Source organism: Scylla paramamosain, chromosome 25, assembly GCF_035594125.1.
Source record: "Scylla paramamosain isolate STU-SP2022 chromosome 25, ASM3559412v1, whole genome shotgun sequence".
Lineage (NCBI taxonomy): Eukaryota > Metazoa > Arthropoda > Malacostraca > Decapoda > Portunidae > Scylla > Scylla paramamosain.
The window spans coordinates 1,901,163-1,917,500 of NC_087175.1; the positions used below are offsets into that span (position 1 = coordinate 1,901,163).

At 44.5% G+C, this 16,338-nt stretch overlaps 1 protein-coding gene across 35 annotated transcripts in view; it reads left to right on the forward strand.

The window, feature by feature from the left end:
- The window catches only part of LOC135113079 (glucose transporter type 1-like), a 112,404-nt gene that overhangs the window by 75,997 nt on the left and 20,069 nt on the right, over positions 1 to 16,338 (forward strand). For 25 of the 35 annotated variants that reach the window (XR_010274704.1, XM_064028103.1, XM_064028092.1 and 22 more), the window contains 7 exons: positions 693 to 863; positions 2,740 to 2,847; positions 3,543 to 3,730; positions 11,477 to 11,689; positions 12,146 to 12,349; positions 12,976 to 13,115; positions 15,705 to 15,728. Coding sequence is in view for 34 of the 35 variants with exons in the window: in XM_064028103.1 (XP_063884173.1) it covers positions 693 to 863; positions 2,740 to 2,847; positions 3,543 to 3,730; positions 11,477 to 11,689; positions 12,146 to 12,349; positions 12,976 to 13,115; positions 15,705 to 15,728 (1,048 nt within the window). In the remaining variant the exon portion in view is untranslated. The remainder of the gene's footprint in view (positions 1 to 692; positions 864 to 2,739; positions 2,848 to 3,542; positions 3,731 to 11,476; positions 11,690 to 12,145; positions 12,350 to 12,975; positions 13,116 to 15,704; positions 15,729 to 16,338) is intronic. The other 10 variants (XM_064028069.1, XM_064028080.1, XM_064028073.1 and 7 more) reach the window with 1 other exon arrangement.

Consider the following 16,338-nt stretch of genomic DNA (forward strand, 5'->3'; position numbering starts at 1 on the left):
ACAGAGATGATTAGCCAGGTTCTCAAGACAGTTTCTCCTTTAAATATCATAGAAATCTTGTTAATCTGTCACTAGAACCATAAAGACACTCTTGAAAAAATGTGTAGTTTCAACTAGAGCCTTTTGAAAGTAGTGGAGGTGCAGCGCAGAAGTGCTTCAGAATGATTGCTGGCCAGCTAGGAGTATGTGAGCTTAACTGGCATTCTATCTGTACATATTAGCTGTAAGTTTCCTCTTTTACTATTCATTGAGTCAGTATTAGCTACAAGTTTCCTCCTTTGCTAGTAATTGAGTCAGTCTTATTCAGGATGAGAGTATTCATAGCCTTTGTAAATATTAATTCTAAGTTATCTCCATTATTTGTTATTCAGTTGTAGCCTGTCTTTTCCAACTGGGAGGAAGTGTACATAATTGGCATTCCAAGTGTAAATATTAATTCTAGTTTCTCTCCTCCTTTATTAATCATTACGCAGCTGTAGCCACTCTTATCCAGCTGGGAGTGTGTAATTGGCTGGCTTACTTATCCTGTCTTATCTCTTCCCCAAATGTGCTTCAGAACTCAACAATTTTCTCACTCCCATCTACACCAACTACAGCATCTAATAACAACAATCACAGCTGCACCTATTCTTATCCTTTCCTTCCATTTCCTCACACTTATCCTCATCTGTCTCTCCTACAATACCCTGCAGGACTCAACACATCCCTGGTTCCCATGTACATCAGTGAGATCGCCCCGCTCAACCTGCGAGGAGGCCTGGGTACCGTCAACCAGCTGGCGGTCACCATTGGCCTCCTGCTCTCTCAAGTCCTTGGCATAGAGCAGCTCCTCGGCAACAAGAAGGCCTGGCCCATCCTCCTAGGTGGGTGTTAGCTGTGTGTGTGTGTGTGTGTGTGTGTGTGTGTGTGTGTGTGAGGGGCTGTCTTTCTATCTATCTGTCTATTAGTGAAGGTGGTTGCCAGTGGGTTTTAGGTTAAAATAGATAAGGAAAGATAAATGTGAGTAAAAGTTAATGGGTAGTGGGTGTATGATAGTTCTTGTGTGTGTGTGTGTGTGTGTGTGTGTGTGTGTGTGTTGTTGGAGAGTAGAAGATTAGGTTAAGTTATGTTAGGAAGGATAGATATAAGTAAAAGTCAGTGGGTGTCTGTTGTTTGTGCCTGTGTGTGTGTGTGTGTGTGTGTGTGTGTGTGTGTGTGTGTGTGTGTGTGTGTGTGTGTATGTGTGTGTATATGATGGGTGAATGCTCTGTTAGGTCACTGCTCCTCTGTGTGAAGCTGACAGAAGGATCAACCTCAGTATTAACCTTATCAACAACCCTGTTTACTTCTCATATTCTGTTTTTTTTTTTTTTTTTCTGATTGGGATCAAACTGTAATCATAAATAATTAAAACAACAACCCTATTTACTTTTCATGTTGTGGTTTTTCTAATTGGAACCATCCCAAACTCATTATTAACTTTACCAGTAACCCTGTTTAATTTTCATGTTCTGGATTTCTAAATGGAACCAAACTGCACTCATGATTAACCTAACCAATAACCCTACCCACTTTTTTTCACATTCTGCTATTTTCTTATCGGCTCACTGGTGTAAATTTTTCAAAGCTGCCATGAAAGTTAAGCCAAATTTTTGCCGAGATTTGAGTGAAGTGTGAAGATGTGCATTAAACTAAGCCTGAACTGTACCTCTCTGTTGCATTACGCTGAAAACCCGGCCAATTATATGTACCAAGCAGGTATGTATGGTGTTTGCATTGCCTTCCCCCCTCACGATATGCCCTGACACCCTCTCATCTCACGGCTTGTAGTGACTCATTGCCTAGACTCTCTGCCTTGCCTTGGTGTGTGGGTGAGTACTGAGTTATGACCTACACTGGTATGCCAACTCACTGCCACTCACTCACTTACTCATGCAGCTGCAGGTGAATATTCATTTATAAACACTAGACTCACAAATTCAAGAAGTTATGAATAATTTTGGTCTTTTCTTGATTTACAGATACAAAATGAATAGGTATTAATAATAGTCTGATATTTTACTTAAAGATGTCAAAAAATGCATCTATTGGAAAGATATTTAAAAATCTACATGTGATAATTTTGGAATTCTTTATTTATCGGCAGCATTCAAGCAAAAGTAACTTGATTGGTATTTGCATTTCGCTTGTACTAACTGACTCATCATAAGGAAGTAAATGACTCACAAACACCTGTACAAACTCTGACTCATCATTTCCACTTAGCTGACTTACAAACACACTCATACAAACAATGAATTACTGTAAGCACATTTATAACTCAGAAACACCCCATACACACTTCAGCTGATTCACAGTAAGTAAATAATTGACTCACACACACCCATACCAACACTGACTCATCATTATCATGTAGGTGACTCACAAACACACATACACACACACCAACTATTTCATCATAACTAATTCATCATTGACTTACAAACACTCATACAAAACATCAGCTAATTTATCATTGCCATATAATTAATTAGGCCAGGCATCTTTGCTGGACCTTTATTTTTGTCTCTCTTGTTGTTCTTGGCCAGATCTCTTACATAAAAAGCACAAAACTCTCACACACTCATACAAACACTAACACATTCCCCACATCACTCGCAAACACTCACAAACACACCCCACCCACCAGACCCACACACAGCAACACAGCCACATACTGAATTGCTGTTCTGAGTGCTCTCATTGTGGTGTCTGCTGCAGGGCTGGCGGTGGTGCCGGCTGTGATGCAGATGGTGCTGCTCCCGGTGTGCCCTGAGTCACCGCGCTACCTCCTCATGTCACGCCAGATGGAGGATGAGGCACGCAGAGGTGAGTGCGTGACGCTGTGCTGTTGTGAGATGGTTCTATGACTTTGTGTGAGGCAGGCATTAGTGAATCAGGGGAAATTACATTGGGTCTTTTCGTTGGTTTATTTGTTGGATTATGTTGCATTATGTGGCTCTCAAGGGTCAGTTTGTGGTGTCCTGTGTTAGCTTTGTATGAGGGAGACATCATCTGTTTGGGTAACTAATGTTTCTCTATGTCTCTCAATGGAGTGGTGATTTGACACCATTTCTAGTTTGTTTTCAGGTCTTCAGTTTCAATATAATTAGCTTGATCATCATAATTTTCACCTTGTTATTACATAATTCCCAATATCTTAAAACAGTGGTGCTTTGAAAGCATTTCTCTTCTGTTTTCAGGTCTTAGTCTTTCCTGTTTGTGTAAACAGTAATCTTTTAACTACTATGTACCTCACAAAATCCACCAACCAGGTTAGTAAAGATCTGTAACATCAGGCAGATGTTACAGCCACCTCTTGGACACTAGTGATGCTTCATGCTCTAAAGTCCTGACAAGCTGATCTGAAGGGCAGGGAGAGAGTGGCCAGAGGTTGCACCACTGACAGAACAATGTAGCAACTCCACTTAGCTGCTCACTGAGCCTGAGGTGACCACCAATGCCTGAGAGTGTACTGGCCATCCCTGACAGCCCCACCACTACACCACTCCCTGTCTTGCCAGCCCTGCGCCGCCTGAGAGCCTCATCCCACGTGGAGGAGGACATAGAGGAGATGCGGGCAGAGGAGGCAGCCAGCCAGACGGAGGCGCACATGACCATGCTGCAGTTGGTGCGGAACTCCAACCTGCGCATGCCCCTCACCATCGGGGTGGTGATGCAGCTCTCCCAGCAGCTGTCTGGGATTAACGCGGTGAGTATCGGCGGGCGCTGCGCCGCTGAGGCCGTCCAGGGTGTGATGGCCAGCGTCAGTCAGGCTCAGGCTCAGATATTGACACGTGCGGCTCTTTCCTGTCTCAGACTCAGCTCAGACTTGCCGCTCAGTTTAAGCTTGATCACTTGTCATATCTCTGTGAAGTATATTCAAGTACTTTTGTTGTGGTGGATATATTCAAATACTTTTCTTGTTGTAATGATATTGTAGTAGTGTAGTGTGGGATCCTGTCAGCCAGAGAAGAGAGGGGCCCTGCTCAGCAGGGCAGGGCGGGGCAGGGCGGGATGGGGCGGGAGGGGGACGGGGTGACAATACTGTGTACTGTGTCACATATCACTTTGAGGTAAAGGACAACCTTGGGGACAAAATCACATTATGGACAGAGAGTGAGTGGTCTCATGATCTTGCTCTGGGAAATATTTTTTGTAGGTTTCTTAAATTCTGTGCAGCTGGTGCCTACAACTTTACAGTTTTATAAGAAAACTGCAAAAGTTTATTTCGTCAAGAGCCCGACCAGCAGTGCACTTTCTGTGTCATAGTCTGGTTTTGTGCGCATTGTCGTCATTACCTTCCAAAAAGAATCCTTATCTAAATGATAGTTTTCAATACTTGAACATTGCCAGTTGGTAAGTGTTTTTCCTATATTTGTAATATATTGTACAGTGGCAGACGTTTGTTTCTGTTGGTTATCTGATTTATTATTATCATGCTCTACATCATTTTTTTAACTAAACGTACTGTCATTGTGCGAAGAGTCTGTAGGCGTGCATGGGGGTTGCTGTTCCATGCATGGATTTTGAGTCAACTCATAAAGTACTGTAATACACTTAGTTCTAGGCAGTTGTAGGATGAGTACTGCTTTGTTCCTGTGATAGTTTAGTTGCTGCACACCAGTGACAACACCATCCCCGTCACACCCCGAGAGGAAGCACCAGACACTCTCTCAGCAACAAGCAACTCGCAGCCAAACTTTCCGAGGCAGACGTCACTCAGAAAACGACGAGCAGAGTGCAAACTGAGACTCGCAGGGCCTTGAGAGTGGCGGCACAGTGACACTGGCCGGGGGAGGGCACGATGGGCGGGGCAGGGTGGGGCAGGGCGGGGCATGTGGCTGTGGCGGGGGGACACGCCCTCCTGCCGCCACACTCCTGTTGTGAGCTTGTCAGATGTTCCACGCAGCTTCCACTTGCTGTGGCTTGTCACCCCTGAGGAGGTGGACTGCAATAGAAACAAAACACACAAAGAGAGATTATATTTTTTGCCATACTGTATGTCTGTTGATGTCTTAAATTTGTGCAGTTTTCTCATATTTTTAAAGAGTTGTAGGCACCAACATTCCATAAACGGGGAGGACGAGGGGCCGGGTGTCGGAGGCTGGCTGGCTGGCTGCCGTGTGCTGTTGAGTGTGCAGTTTGTGCTACATGGAGTACAGTATGTGTTCAGTATTGTGACTACACGTGCCATGTGTCCATGTACCAGTCAGTGTCCGTGGCTGCCACACACTCCAACTTCCAGCCGAGAAGCAGTGCCTGTCACACACTCTCTGCCCAGCACTGCTCTCACTCACAAGCTCTGATGCACACACACACACACACACACACACACACACACACACACACACACACACACACACACACACACACACACACAAACCCTGCCTGCTAGCTCAGTGGTCTTGTTCTGACTTGTCATGTGGAAGGCTGCCAAATGTGTTCCCTGAGTAGCCATCCCTGGCCTGGTGCAGAGGATGTGGTGTGTGTGTGAGGCCTCAGCTTGCCCAGAGATCAGACTGCTTTAAGCTTTCTGGGAGGACAGTAGCTGATGATAAGTCCAGCATGAATCCTCAAGGCAGTGGGGAATTACACACACACACACACACACACACACACACACACACACACACACACACACACACACACAAACAAGCACATCCTGTGGGTGGGTGTAGTGGGTGTAGGAAGGTGGTGGGAGGGGCAAGGGCTGCCTGGTGTGTGGTGCGTTGCCAGGCACACACCACTCAGAGCTGCTCCAGCTTTACCAAAGCATCAGTGTTGCTTCTGTTCACTTACACCCACACATTGAACTGACTCAAGAAGATTGCTGAGTTGTCACTGAAACAAGAAAAAAAGAAAAGAGGAATAACGTCACATGAAGGAGTTTTTGTAATTGTCAAGTTGTGTGTAAGGCTTCCTGCGTGAAGAGGCAGCCAACAGCAGCAGCCTAGCAGTGTGTGGGTATGTCCAGCTGTGCACTCCTTCATGAGCAGAGACTCAGGCTTGGGAATGTTCACAGTTGCTCTGATCTGTTGGCCATGTGTCTGTGTGTCAGTCTCTCCTTCAAATGATAGATCAAACTGTAATCCTAAAAATTGAAATAATATTTGGTGCTGAAAGATTGACTCCTAAAGATGAGCACTTTCCAGCCACACTGACACCAAGAACCATCAAGTTAGTGCCTCGTGTTACATGACAAGACATCACCAGAACTAGCAGTACCTTGAATTAAGTGGTGTGAACAGAAGGGGCAGCAGGGCACCAAGAGTCTGGCCCTGGCTAGGTGAATAACTTATCCTCACTGGTCTGCTGCAATCCTGGTGATGCACAGCCTTGCCCTGGTGGTGGCTGGCAGTTTGGTAGGAGGCTCCTGGTGGCCCTGAGGAAGAGCTAATGTTAAGGTGTTCACTCAGTCTCTTCCCTGTGGAGCAGCCGTGGTGCAGGCGTTGCTTTGTGCTGAAGCCCCTTGCCTCCCTCCACCATGCACATGAGCAATGATAAGTACTTGAGGTGGAGTGAAAGCCAGGTAGGGAGGGAGGGTGGAGGAGGAGGAGGAGGAGAGGAGGCAGGGCAGTGAAGGTTGTGGTGAAGACTCCTTGACAAAGACTCGCCCCAAACACTGGACACTGACCTACCCTCAGTCTCACCTACCAGAGTCCTTGTCCGGGAATCCTGTAGAAGGAAACGTAACGGTCGAGGTTCACGCTCTTGAATTCTGTCCATCCCCGGTGACCCAATTGACTTCACTGAGAAAGGAAAGACAGTAAAGTGATAATTAAGAGATATAGGAAAAGTTTGTGCCAACTCAAGGGTAAATCACCAATGATGTGTCCAACCACTTCTTGAAACTGCTTCTTCATGACCTGTCTCTTCTTCTTCTTATATCTGTCAGTCCTGAGAACCACACGTTTTGTGTTGCCAGTGATCCAAACAATGGGTCTGTAGGTCTGTATATATATATATGTGTGTATGTGTATGCTTGTACCCGTGTGTTTGTGTGTGTACGTGTGTATCTGTGTGTGCTTGCATGTACCTGTTGGCATGAGGAAGTGTTTGTGTGTATGTGTGTGTGTATGTGTAAGCATGTGTGTGGCTTGTGTGTGTCTGTGTGCATTCCAGTCGTAGGGACGGATTGAGTGAGACAGACTTGAAGGGAAACCAAACAGAGACACCAACGGAACTTGTGAGAGGGAGATGGAGCGGTGGACCAGTAGTGGTGCCCAGCGGTCACTGTTGTCACCGCGAGGACAGCAGTGACGACACCAGAGCAGAGACACTAATTGGTTATGCTCTTACAATACTGCGCTGAGAGACAAAGGCAAGGAAGCATCACGTGTAGCACTTATAAGACATCAGAGCAGCGCTGGTCGACTCACAAAAAGTCTCATTTAATTAAGAAAAGATAAATAAGGAGAATAATTCAAGGCAGGAATGTTGAAGGACTGCGTTATAGAAGCAATGACGTGAAAATGATAAACCAAAGCAGCGTTCAGACATCAACCATAGACAAACCATACCAGCACACACTGAGGTAAATAAAAAAAGGGACATGGCACTTTGTTATAATAGGAATAAGAAACATCACATGCATTACTAACCATAGTGTGCCAAAGTGTGCCAAGGTGCTGGGAACACAGTAGATTTCTTAAAATACTGTGTTGCACGGAGACAAGTCCACTTAGACCAGTCAGAGGACACACAGCGGTGACTAGGATAACCCGTATAGTCATGACCTGGGCATCTGGAGGGAAAACATACACACCTCATTTCTGGATTTGCATTCTGAGTAAGTCATGACAGAGCTTAGAGTGTCATGAGCCCCGGCAACATTCAGTGTGGCGCGGAGGACTGGCGCAGCAAAGACTGTGAGGAAACAACAAAACATAATAGCATCTGAAATTGAACGAGCAAAATTGTGGTGAGAGAACGAAGCAAAGCAAGGCCAGACGTGATGCGTGCGTCCACCCACAGCCTCACACACCCGTCTTGACACACACACCCGCTGTCGCATGTGTGGTACTGTTCTGTATCCCATGTGTATGTGTGTGCGTGCGTGTGTGTGTTTCCTTACTTTTTTGCCTAGTTAATGCTATTTTATTAGTCATTTGATATTACTTATATATAAATATATATATATATATATATATATATTACTATTACTGCATACATTAATATTTTGTAGTTGCCTTTCTTTATCAATGAAATGACCCTTCTCACCACTGTGGTATTGTTCATTGCACATAATTCACGTTAGTTTTGGGGATTAGTTGGTTGATAAGACCTGCAGAAATTAATGTTGTCCCTTCTATTGCAAGAGAAGATCAGTTTTTAAGTTCCCCTTCACATCACAAACCTGAAAGCATGTCAGATTCTAACTCAACTTACTGAACTAACTAATAAGAAAACAAAAAAGACTTATTATCTATCAAATCTGGGATGCAACAGAAGTATTTGTTGGTTTGCAAATTAACAAGAATTGGTATCTGTGACCCAAAGTTCTCTCTCTCTCTCTCTCTCTCTCTCTCTCTCTCTCTCTCTCTCTCTCTCTCTCTCTCTCTCTCTCTCTCTCTCTCTCTCTCTCTCTCTCTCTCTCTCTACCTGTCCCTCTCTCTCTCTCGTAAGTACCATGGTGCCCTCTGCAACACTCACCACCCAGCCAGCATTCAGGACTCTCTCTGGGACTTCACGCCCTCAGACGCTCGCCCACCCTGCATTCTTGCCACTCAGACCCGCCGCCCACCCACCCACTGGACGCCCCAAGCCCCCCTGTCAGTGTAATGTTCAGTGTGCCCCCCCCCTTTGCTCCCTGACACTGTTTGCTTCCCCCCTGACCCCCCCAAGTGTCTTCAAAAGGTAATGTTGATCTAGATTTGTGGATGAATGCCTCCCCTTTGAAATCTGTGGTGGTGGATTGTACCGGGAAAAGAACAAGGGTAGAGTAACTCAGCCACACGTTCTTTCTAAATTGTTCTTGCGTTTTTTTGCTTCTTGCGTTGTTTTTGAAGTTCGTGGTGGAAATTAAGTGATGGAAGTGTTGTGTGGTGTTATGTTTCAAGGTGCAAGATTCAGTAACAGGAAGTAAACAGCTGCACTCTCATGAGAAATGTCTTCTCTAGATTATTCCTGTGTTTTTCATTTCTTGTATTGTTCTTCAAGTTTACGGTGGAAAGTAAGTGATGGAAGTGTTATTTGGCATTATATTCCAAGACTTAACATTCAGTACTGGGAAGTAAACAGCTGCACTTTCACTAGGAATGAACGAACAAGTCGGTCAACCAATGTTTCTGTGCCAGTAGTTGCCTTGAGTTGCAAGGTGTGTCCAGTGAGGCAGTGGGTGAGTGAGGCGTGCAGGTCACCTTGGATATCCAACTTTAATACCTCCACTTCTGATTAAAATCATCAGAAACTATACCAAAACATTTCCGAGGGTGAGTGCTTGCCTCCTGAGGGTGCCTGCGGTCCCAGCGGGGGTGACGTTTTGGCCGTCCATGTAGGCACACGACACAAGACACTGATCAGAACGGCCGACGGAGAGTGTCACCTTTCCTCCTCCTGTCACTCACTGTTCTCCGTGCGTCTGTCATGCCCGTTGGTCCAGTTTTTCTCCCCCTCACTGTACGTAGTCGCCGTCTTAGTCACTTCCAAGAGTCGCTGACCCTTGCCTTCCCTGTCACACCTTCCTCCACTGTTGTTGGTTGGTTTGTTTACTCACTCCCTCTTTTGGTCTTATTGTTTCTCCACCACCGAGTCTTTTAGAAGTTCACTTTTTGTCCTTCCCTGGAATGCGAGGATTGTACTTTTCCCTCCCCCCTCTCAGCCTAGTCTAGCACAGCCAATTGCACTAAGGACAAGATCAGTCAGTGTCTTTCAGTGAAGGTTCAGTCAGACGTGCCTTGACTCACTTTTTTTACGTCACTGTTTTCTTCAGGTGTCACGTAGAACTTATTTTTTTATCTCACCACGTCAAGTAACTTTTCACCATTGAGAGCCAGAGGAGATGCATAATCAACACTCACCAACACTGGTTTGCTGCAAGGTGACTGGTAGTTGTGTGTCGTAGCGTGGTGCGGCGAGAGAAGCATCACCACGTGTCTTTTTGTGAGCACCACATTGCCTGAGAAAAAGATGGTGAACCTCAGAGCAAAACAGTGTCATCCTATGCACGCCTGATCTTGTGTTTTCTGGAGGGCAGCAGTCAGCGGGGTGCCACGCAGGCAGTCATGCAGGCCAGAGTAATGGTTCGCACATGACGGCTACATCAGTGTGGGAATCCAAGAATTGTTCATTGGGGTTTTGATGAGTGCTTAACGTAACTGGCTTTTCAAAATTGTGTTCCTGATGCTTTTTTTTCTGAGAGATGCACAGTATTTCCAGTTTTTTGATAATTTTAACACTAAAATTCTCTCATGTCATAGTTCAGAGCATAAGTAAAAAGCACAACATCAGGCAGAATTTTTAATAGTCTGAAGAGAAAGTTTTTTCACTGACACACCAAAAAAGAGAAAGAAATAACCATGATCTGTCCGGACAAGGTTGTTTGAGCGCTTACATTTTTTACTGATTTCGCTTATTTTTGCTCCAAGCCAAATTGAGCTGCTTGCAACCCCAGGCGCTTGTGGCAAAGTGTGCCACGCCGTGCCGCTCGGCTGCCGGCGCCCCACGGCTCATGTCGGCGCCACAGCTCCTTTTTTGCGTTGTTGACCTGCTAGCCGGCGCTGCCATCTCCTAAGTTAGCTCAGTGGTGGGGCATGAACTTTTCACTTGTAATTGTATGGAACCATCTTGCCTTTAATGTCCTTGACTATACATTGCATTTCTATTTGAGAGAGAATATGTATTATGTTTGTTGGTTTTGATTAACCTGTGGAATGTCTCACTTGATTTTCTATTTTATGATTTTTTTGGTTTGGTTTTGACCCATTTGACTATTTCTAGGTCTTATTGCTTCTTGTTTGAGAAGTGTTGTAATGCATCTTTGGATGATTTACCCCAGAAGTTCACCAAACAGTTTAGTCCTGTTTTTTATAGATATGTATGTGTGTATGTATATGTATATCCTCACCATGCAGGAAACAACAGACAAATATTTGAATATATTCCAAATAATTTTCACTGAACTATAACACCAGAGGGAGAGGACGTGTCCTGCCCAACAGACCTTAGGAGCTTTTCCTCCATCAACAAAAAGCATAAGTCACGGCCATGCCAAGAGTCACTCCTTGCCGGACTCTCCCATCAGAAGACCAATATTTCTGGAGCATCTGAAACCATTGTTCAAAGAAGTATTTCTCTGTAAGATCACTGTACTCTGTGAAGTCACACCTTTCCTCTTCTCAGTAACTTTCACCAGACTCGTAAACAAAGCTGTCCCTTCCTCCTCTGTCCCGAGCACACCCACCCCCCACCGCCGCCAGGGGCAGCCCCGGAGTCACTTGCATCCTCCCTGCCGCAGGTCCTCTACTACTCCACCTCCCTGTTCACCGCGGCGGGCCTGGAGGAGTGGCAGTCCAAGTACGCCACGCTGGGGGTCGGCTCCGTCATGGTGGTGATGACGCTGGTGTCCATCCCCCTCATGGACCGGGCTGGCAGACGCACCTTGCACCTCTATGGCCTGGGGGGAATGTTTATATTCTCCATCTTCATCACCATCAGCCTCCTCATCAAGGTTGGTGGCTCTGCCTTGACAGAAACAGACTTAACACAAAGCACACATAACTCTTGAATCTCTGTACAAGTGGCATATGTGGGACTGGCTTGCTGGAGTGACAGGCTGACACAAAACACACACATGCCTCTTGAGTCTTAGGTCCATATTCTGAAACACTTGTGTGCTGCACCTCCACTACATTCAGAGGGCTCTAGTTGAAGTTTCATGGGTTTTTAAAGGTGTTTTATGGCTCTAGTGATAGATCAACAAGGTTTCTATGTTACGAACAGGAGAAACACTCTTGAGAACCTGGTTAATCATCACTGTGATCTTTGAAAATAGCTGTGGTGAAAGAGTGAAGTGTTTCAGAATACTTGCCTTAGTGCCCAAGTTCATCTGTGACTCCACGTGTGACAGAGACATGGAGTGTCCCGCCACCAACCTACTCCCTTCCTCTCCCTCTCTGTCCCACAGGAAATGATGTCGTGGATGACATTCATTTCCGTGATCAGCACCCTCTGCTTCGTCATCTTCTTCTCGGTGGGCCCTGGCAGCATTCCCTGGATGATCACAGCCGAGCTCTTCTCCCAAGGACCCCGCCCTGCCGCCATGTCCATCGCGGTGCTCGTCAACTGGCTCTCCAACTTCATTGTCGGCATAGGCTTCCCCAAGATGCAGGTATGTGTGTGTGTGTGTGTGTGTGTGTGTGTGTGTGTGTGTGTGTGTGTGTGTGCGGGAGGAGGTCTCTCTGTGGTATCAGCTTGTTTCAAGTTTTGGCCATTAGCTGCATTTCTATAATCAAGTGAAGGATTTCTCCCTTCCCAACCACCTCACCAAGCCTCAGTCTCCCATTCAACAGGGAAATCCTCAAGAACTATGCTTTTGTGTTCTGTTATTACCAGTCCATAACTGTCTTTAGTCTCTCCATCCAGCAGAAGTTCTCTTAATCTATGTTTTTCTTCCCACAACTCCCTCACTGAGCATCAGAGTCCCATATACTACATTTTGCTGCTCTTGTTTCACTCTCCATCCAGCAAAAGTCTTGACCTCTCTGTCTTCTCCTTGTGACCCCTCACTGAACGTCACTCCTACCCCTCAGAAAGCTTTGACAACCACACTTTTTCACTCTATTTTCACACATGTATCTATAAACCCTTTAGCAAAAATCTTAACCTCTGCATCTCATCTCACAGCCCCCTCACTGAGCACCACCTTTAAAACTACATCTCCCATATCTTTGTGTAGTCATCAAGCAAAAGTTTGTGTCCTTATGTCTTCACTGAACACTTCTCTCCCTCCTGCAGGAAACCTTTGAGAACTACACCTTCCTGCCGTTCAGTGTGCTGCTGGGGTGTTTCTGGGTCTTTACGTACTACAAGGTGCCGGAGACCAAGAACAAAACCTTCGAGGAAATATCGGCTATCTTCACCAGAGGGGTTGACAGGTACTACACTCTGCCTTCCCGTCTCCCTGTACCACCCCTCCATCCATCCCTCCACCACCTACAGTCCTTCCCCCACCCCTCCGCCCCCTCTGAGTGGAGTTGGTGTGGCCGTAACGCACTGATGTGTCCGAGCGTCTGAGTGATGGATGCTACTGGCCTTGACTTTTTTGTTACTCTCCCTTACTTTCCTCTGCTTCCTCCTGTTATGGTGATGCTCTTCCACATTGCCTGGTCTTGCTGTGGAGGTGGGGTGACTCATTTGGTTCAGATTTAAAGGCAATATTCTGGTCCTATTGTCTTTTTTTTTTAGCATTCTTTTGAAATTCCTGTTCTGAAAAGGTAATGCTAAGCTGAAGACTTATTAACTTTATTCCTTCATTGGTAACTCATGAAACTTTATTGGAGAACTTGGTATTATTCTCTTAAATGGCTGGAGTGAAAAATGAGTTAATAATAAGTTCATCAAAATGTCTAAGTTAATACTGAGAGCCTCCCGTTGAGTGTCAGTGTGAGGCGATGCTGACTGGTCACTGTCATCCCATGTGGGGCATCAGACATAATGATCTTGCCTTGCCTCTCCCTCTCTGCCGTGTTGAATGCATCCCTCCTCTGCCGCCTTGCCCCTCACACTGTAGTCGGAGTCTGGGGTGGCCTGGTGGGTCCCTCCTGCTTCTTCTGGCCAGCTAACTCTGGCCAAGCAAAGGCTGATCTAGACTTATACATGGTCAGTTTATTAATGTTTAAACTTATGAATGAGTTATTTTTGTTCTCTATTCTGATTCAGAGATACAGAAATAGTGTTTTTGAATGAGAATCTTAAAAGGATGTATCTTGTGAATACCGAAAATGCATTAAATGTAAAAAAAATCAATACTTGCTGTTAAAAAAATGCAGAATTTGCATTTATGAATAAGAATCTCAGGAAAAAAACTCCGAGGAAATACTGAAAATTGATTAAATGTAAAATCCAATATTTATAGTTAATTTACAAGTTTTTTTTTTACTTACAAATGAATCTTAAGGAATATAAATAACCATCCAATTATGATTCAGCTTAAACAATTTTCCCAGAGTACCAACTACTCAAATCTGAAGGAAACACAAGGCAGACCAGTAAACACAGCCATCACTAACTTAAAACTCTCACTGCTATGCCTGTCAACACTGAGACCATTGTGAGAAACTGTTGGCATGGACATAAAGAAAAAAACATTAATTTCAACCTGACTAAACTACAAAAGTACATTGAAGAGAATAGTATAAAAAAATATAAATAAAAGCTGTAGATATAATGGATAAGATTAACTAGAGAAAATTACCCAATATTATAACAACAGAAGAAGCACAACCCCCACCAAGCTAACACCCCAAGGACTATAACACTGTATTCATTCCTTCCTTCCTTCCTTCCGACTCGGCATTTCAGTTTCCTTTTAAAAAATTTACCCGTCTTGACCTCAATTATTTACGTGTCTATATTCCTCTCCCTCGTTCTTTTCGTTGTTCTGTCGGTGAATTTCAGAGTTCTGTGATGTCTCCTGTGCATCTGTTTCTTATTTTTTCTTTGGTATGCACTCCAGCTCGCACCATCCCAGCCTCTCCTCCTGCCTTCCTCCTTCACGTTATTCACTCATGCAAAATTTTAGTAGTACTGTGCTCTTATTGAAGTAGTCTTTTGTCTTCTGTGATGTCTCTCTCTCTCTCTCTCTCTCTCTCTCTCTCTCTCTCTCTCTCTCTCTCTCTCTCTCTCTCTCTCTCTCTCTCTCTCTCTCTCTCTCTGACTCCATTTCAACCTCAAACTTCCCACCTTCCTCTTAATCTCTTATATCTCTCACAGTCTATCAGTTTTCTCCCTGTCTTTCTGGTCATGTCTTGTAGGGTTAATTTTTATGCTAAGACCCATAGATTACGTAGCCAGCAAGCAAGCCAAGCCACTAGAGTCACTTAGGAGAGACATAGACACCAGCAAGCTACATAGTGTACATTTTTTCTCTCTCCTAGGAATATTCATTTTCTCGTAACATCACCACCTCCTCTATATTTCTAGTATGTATCCTGTCTCTAGAGAGTTTTGAAGTCAAGGTGGCTATGTCTAGTGTTAGTAATGCCATGAGTTTATTGTTATTATTACTGTTATTCTTATTATTATTAGTGTTACTTGTCCTCATCAGCTTCTTTTTCACTGGTTGTGTCTCAAAGGCTTGCAATGTTGAGAAGCCTTTCTGACAATGTTATGAGGCTGCTCAGTCCATGGTTTTCTCTCCACTAATGTTACCTTCTTCCCCCCTCTCCCTCTCCCTCTCCCTTTCTCTCTCTCGCTCTCTTTCTCTCTTTTAATCTTGATCTTTCCTTTTCCTCATCTGTCTTTCATTCATTCATTCACCCTCTGTCTGTCTGTCTGTCTGTCTTTCCCTGTGTTTTTTTGTCTCTCACTCATGTTTCTGTGTTATTTCTGTCTTGTGCTGTCTCTGTCTCTCTCTGCTCTCTCTCTCTCTCTCTCTCTCTCTCTCTCTCTCTCTCTCTCTCTCTCTCTCTCTCTCTCTCTCTCTCTCTCTCTCTCTCTCTCTCTCTCTCTCTCATTGGCTCTAGGCGCACCGAGTATAATGGCATTTTGTAAGTTATATGTTGTTATGTGAGCACCACCTGACCTGACCTGACCTCTCCTTCCCTCCTTACACCTTGCCCTCCCTCCCTGCCCTCTTCCAGCACACACACACACACACACACACACACACACACACACACACACATATACAGTATACAGACAATATATATATACATGAAATTTTCAGAGGAATGTGATGATTTGGTGTGTTTTAAAAGACAGGACATTACAAGGTGGAATTACTAATGTTGTCAGTATGAAATAGCACAGACAAACACATATACACACACTCTTATAGACTGATAGATAGATAGATAGATAAATAGGTAGATATATAGATGGTTTATTGATTGCAGTTTACATACATATACACACAGATAGATAAATAGATAGATGGATACTTTACGGACCACAGTTTACGTAGTTTACATATAAATCATACAAAATATTAACACATCAACAACACTCAACAAAACATACATCACTTACTTCCACAGTCACAACCATTGAAGAAAAACTCACCTGAACTGTATGCACATGTGATTTATCAGGTTACCATTCTATACCCACCCTAAAAAAAAAAAAAAACACATGCACACACACACACACACACACACA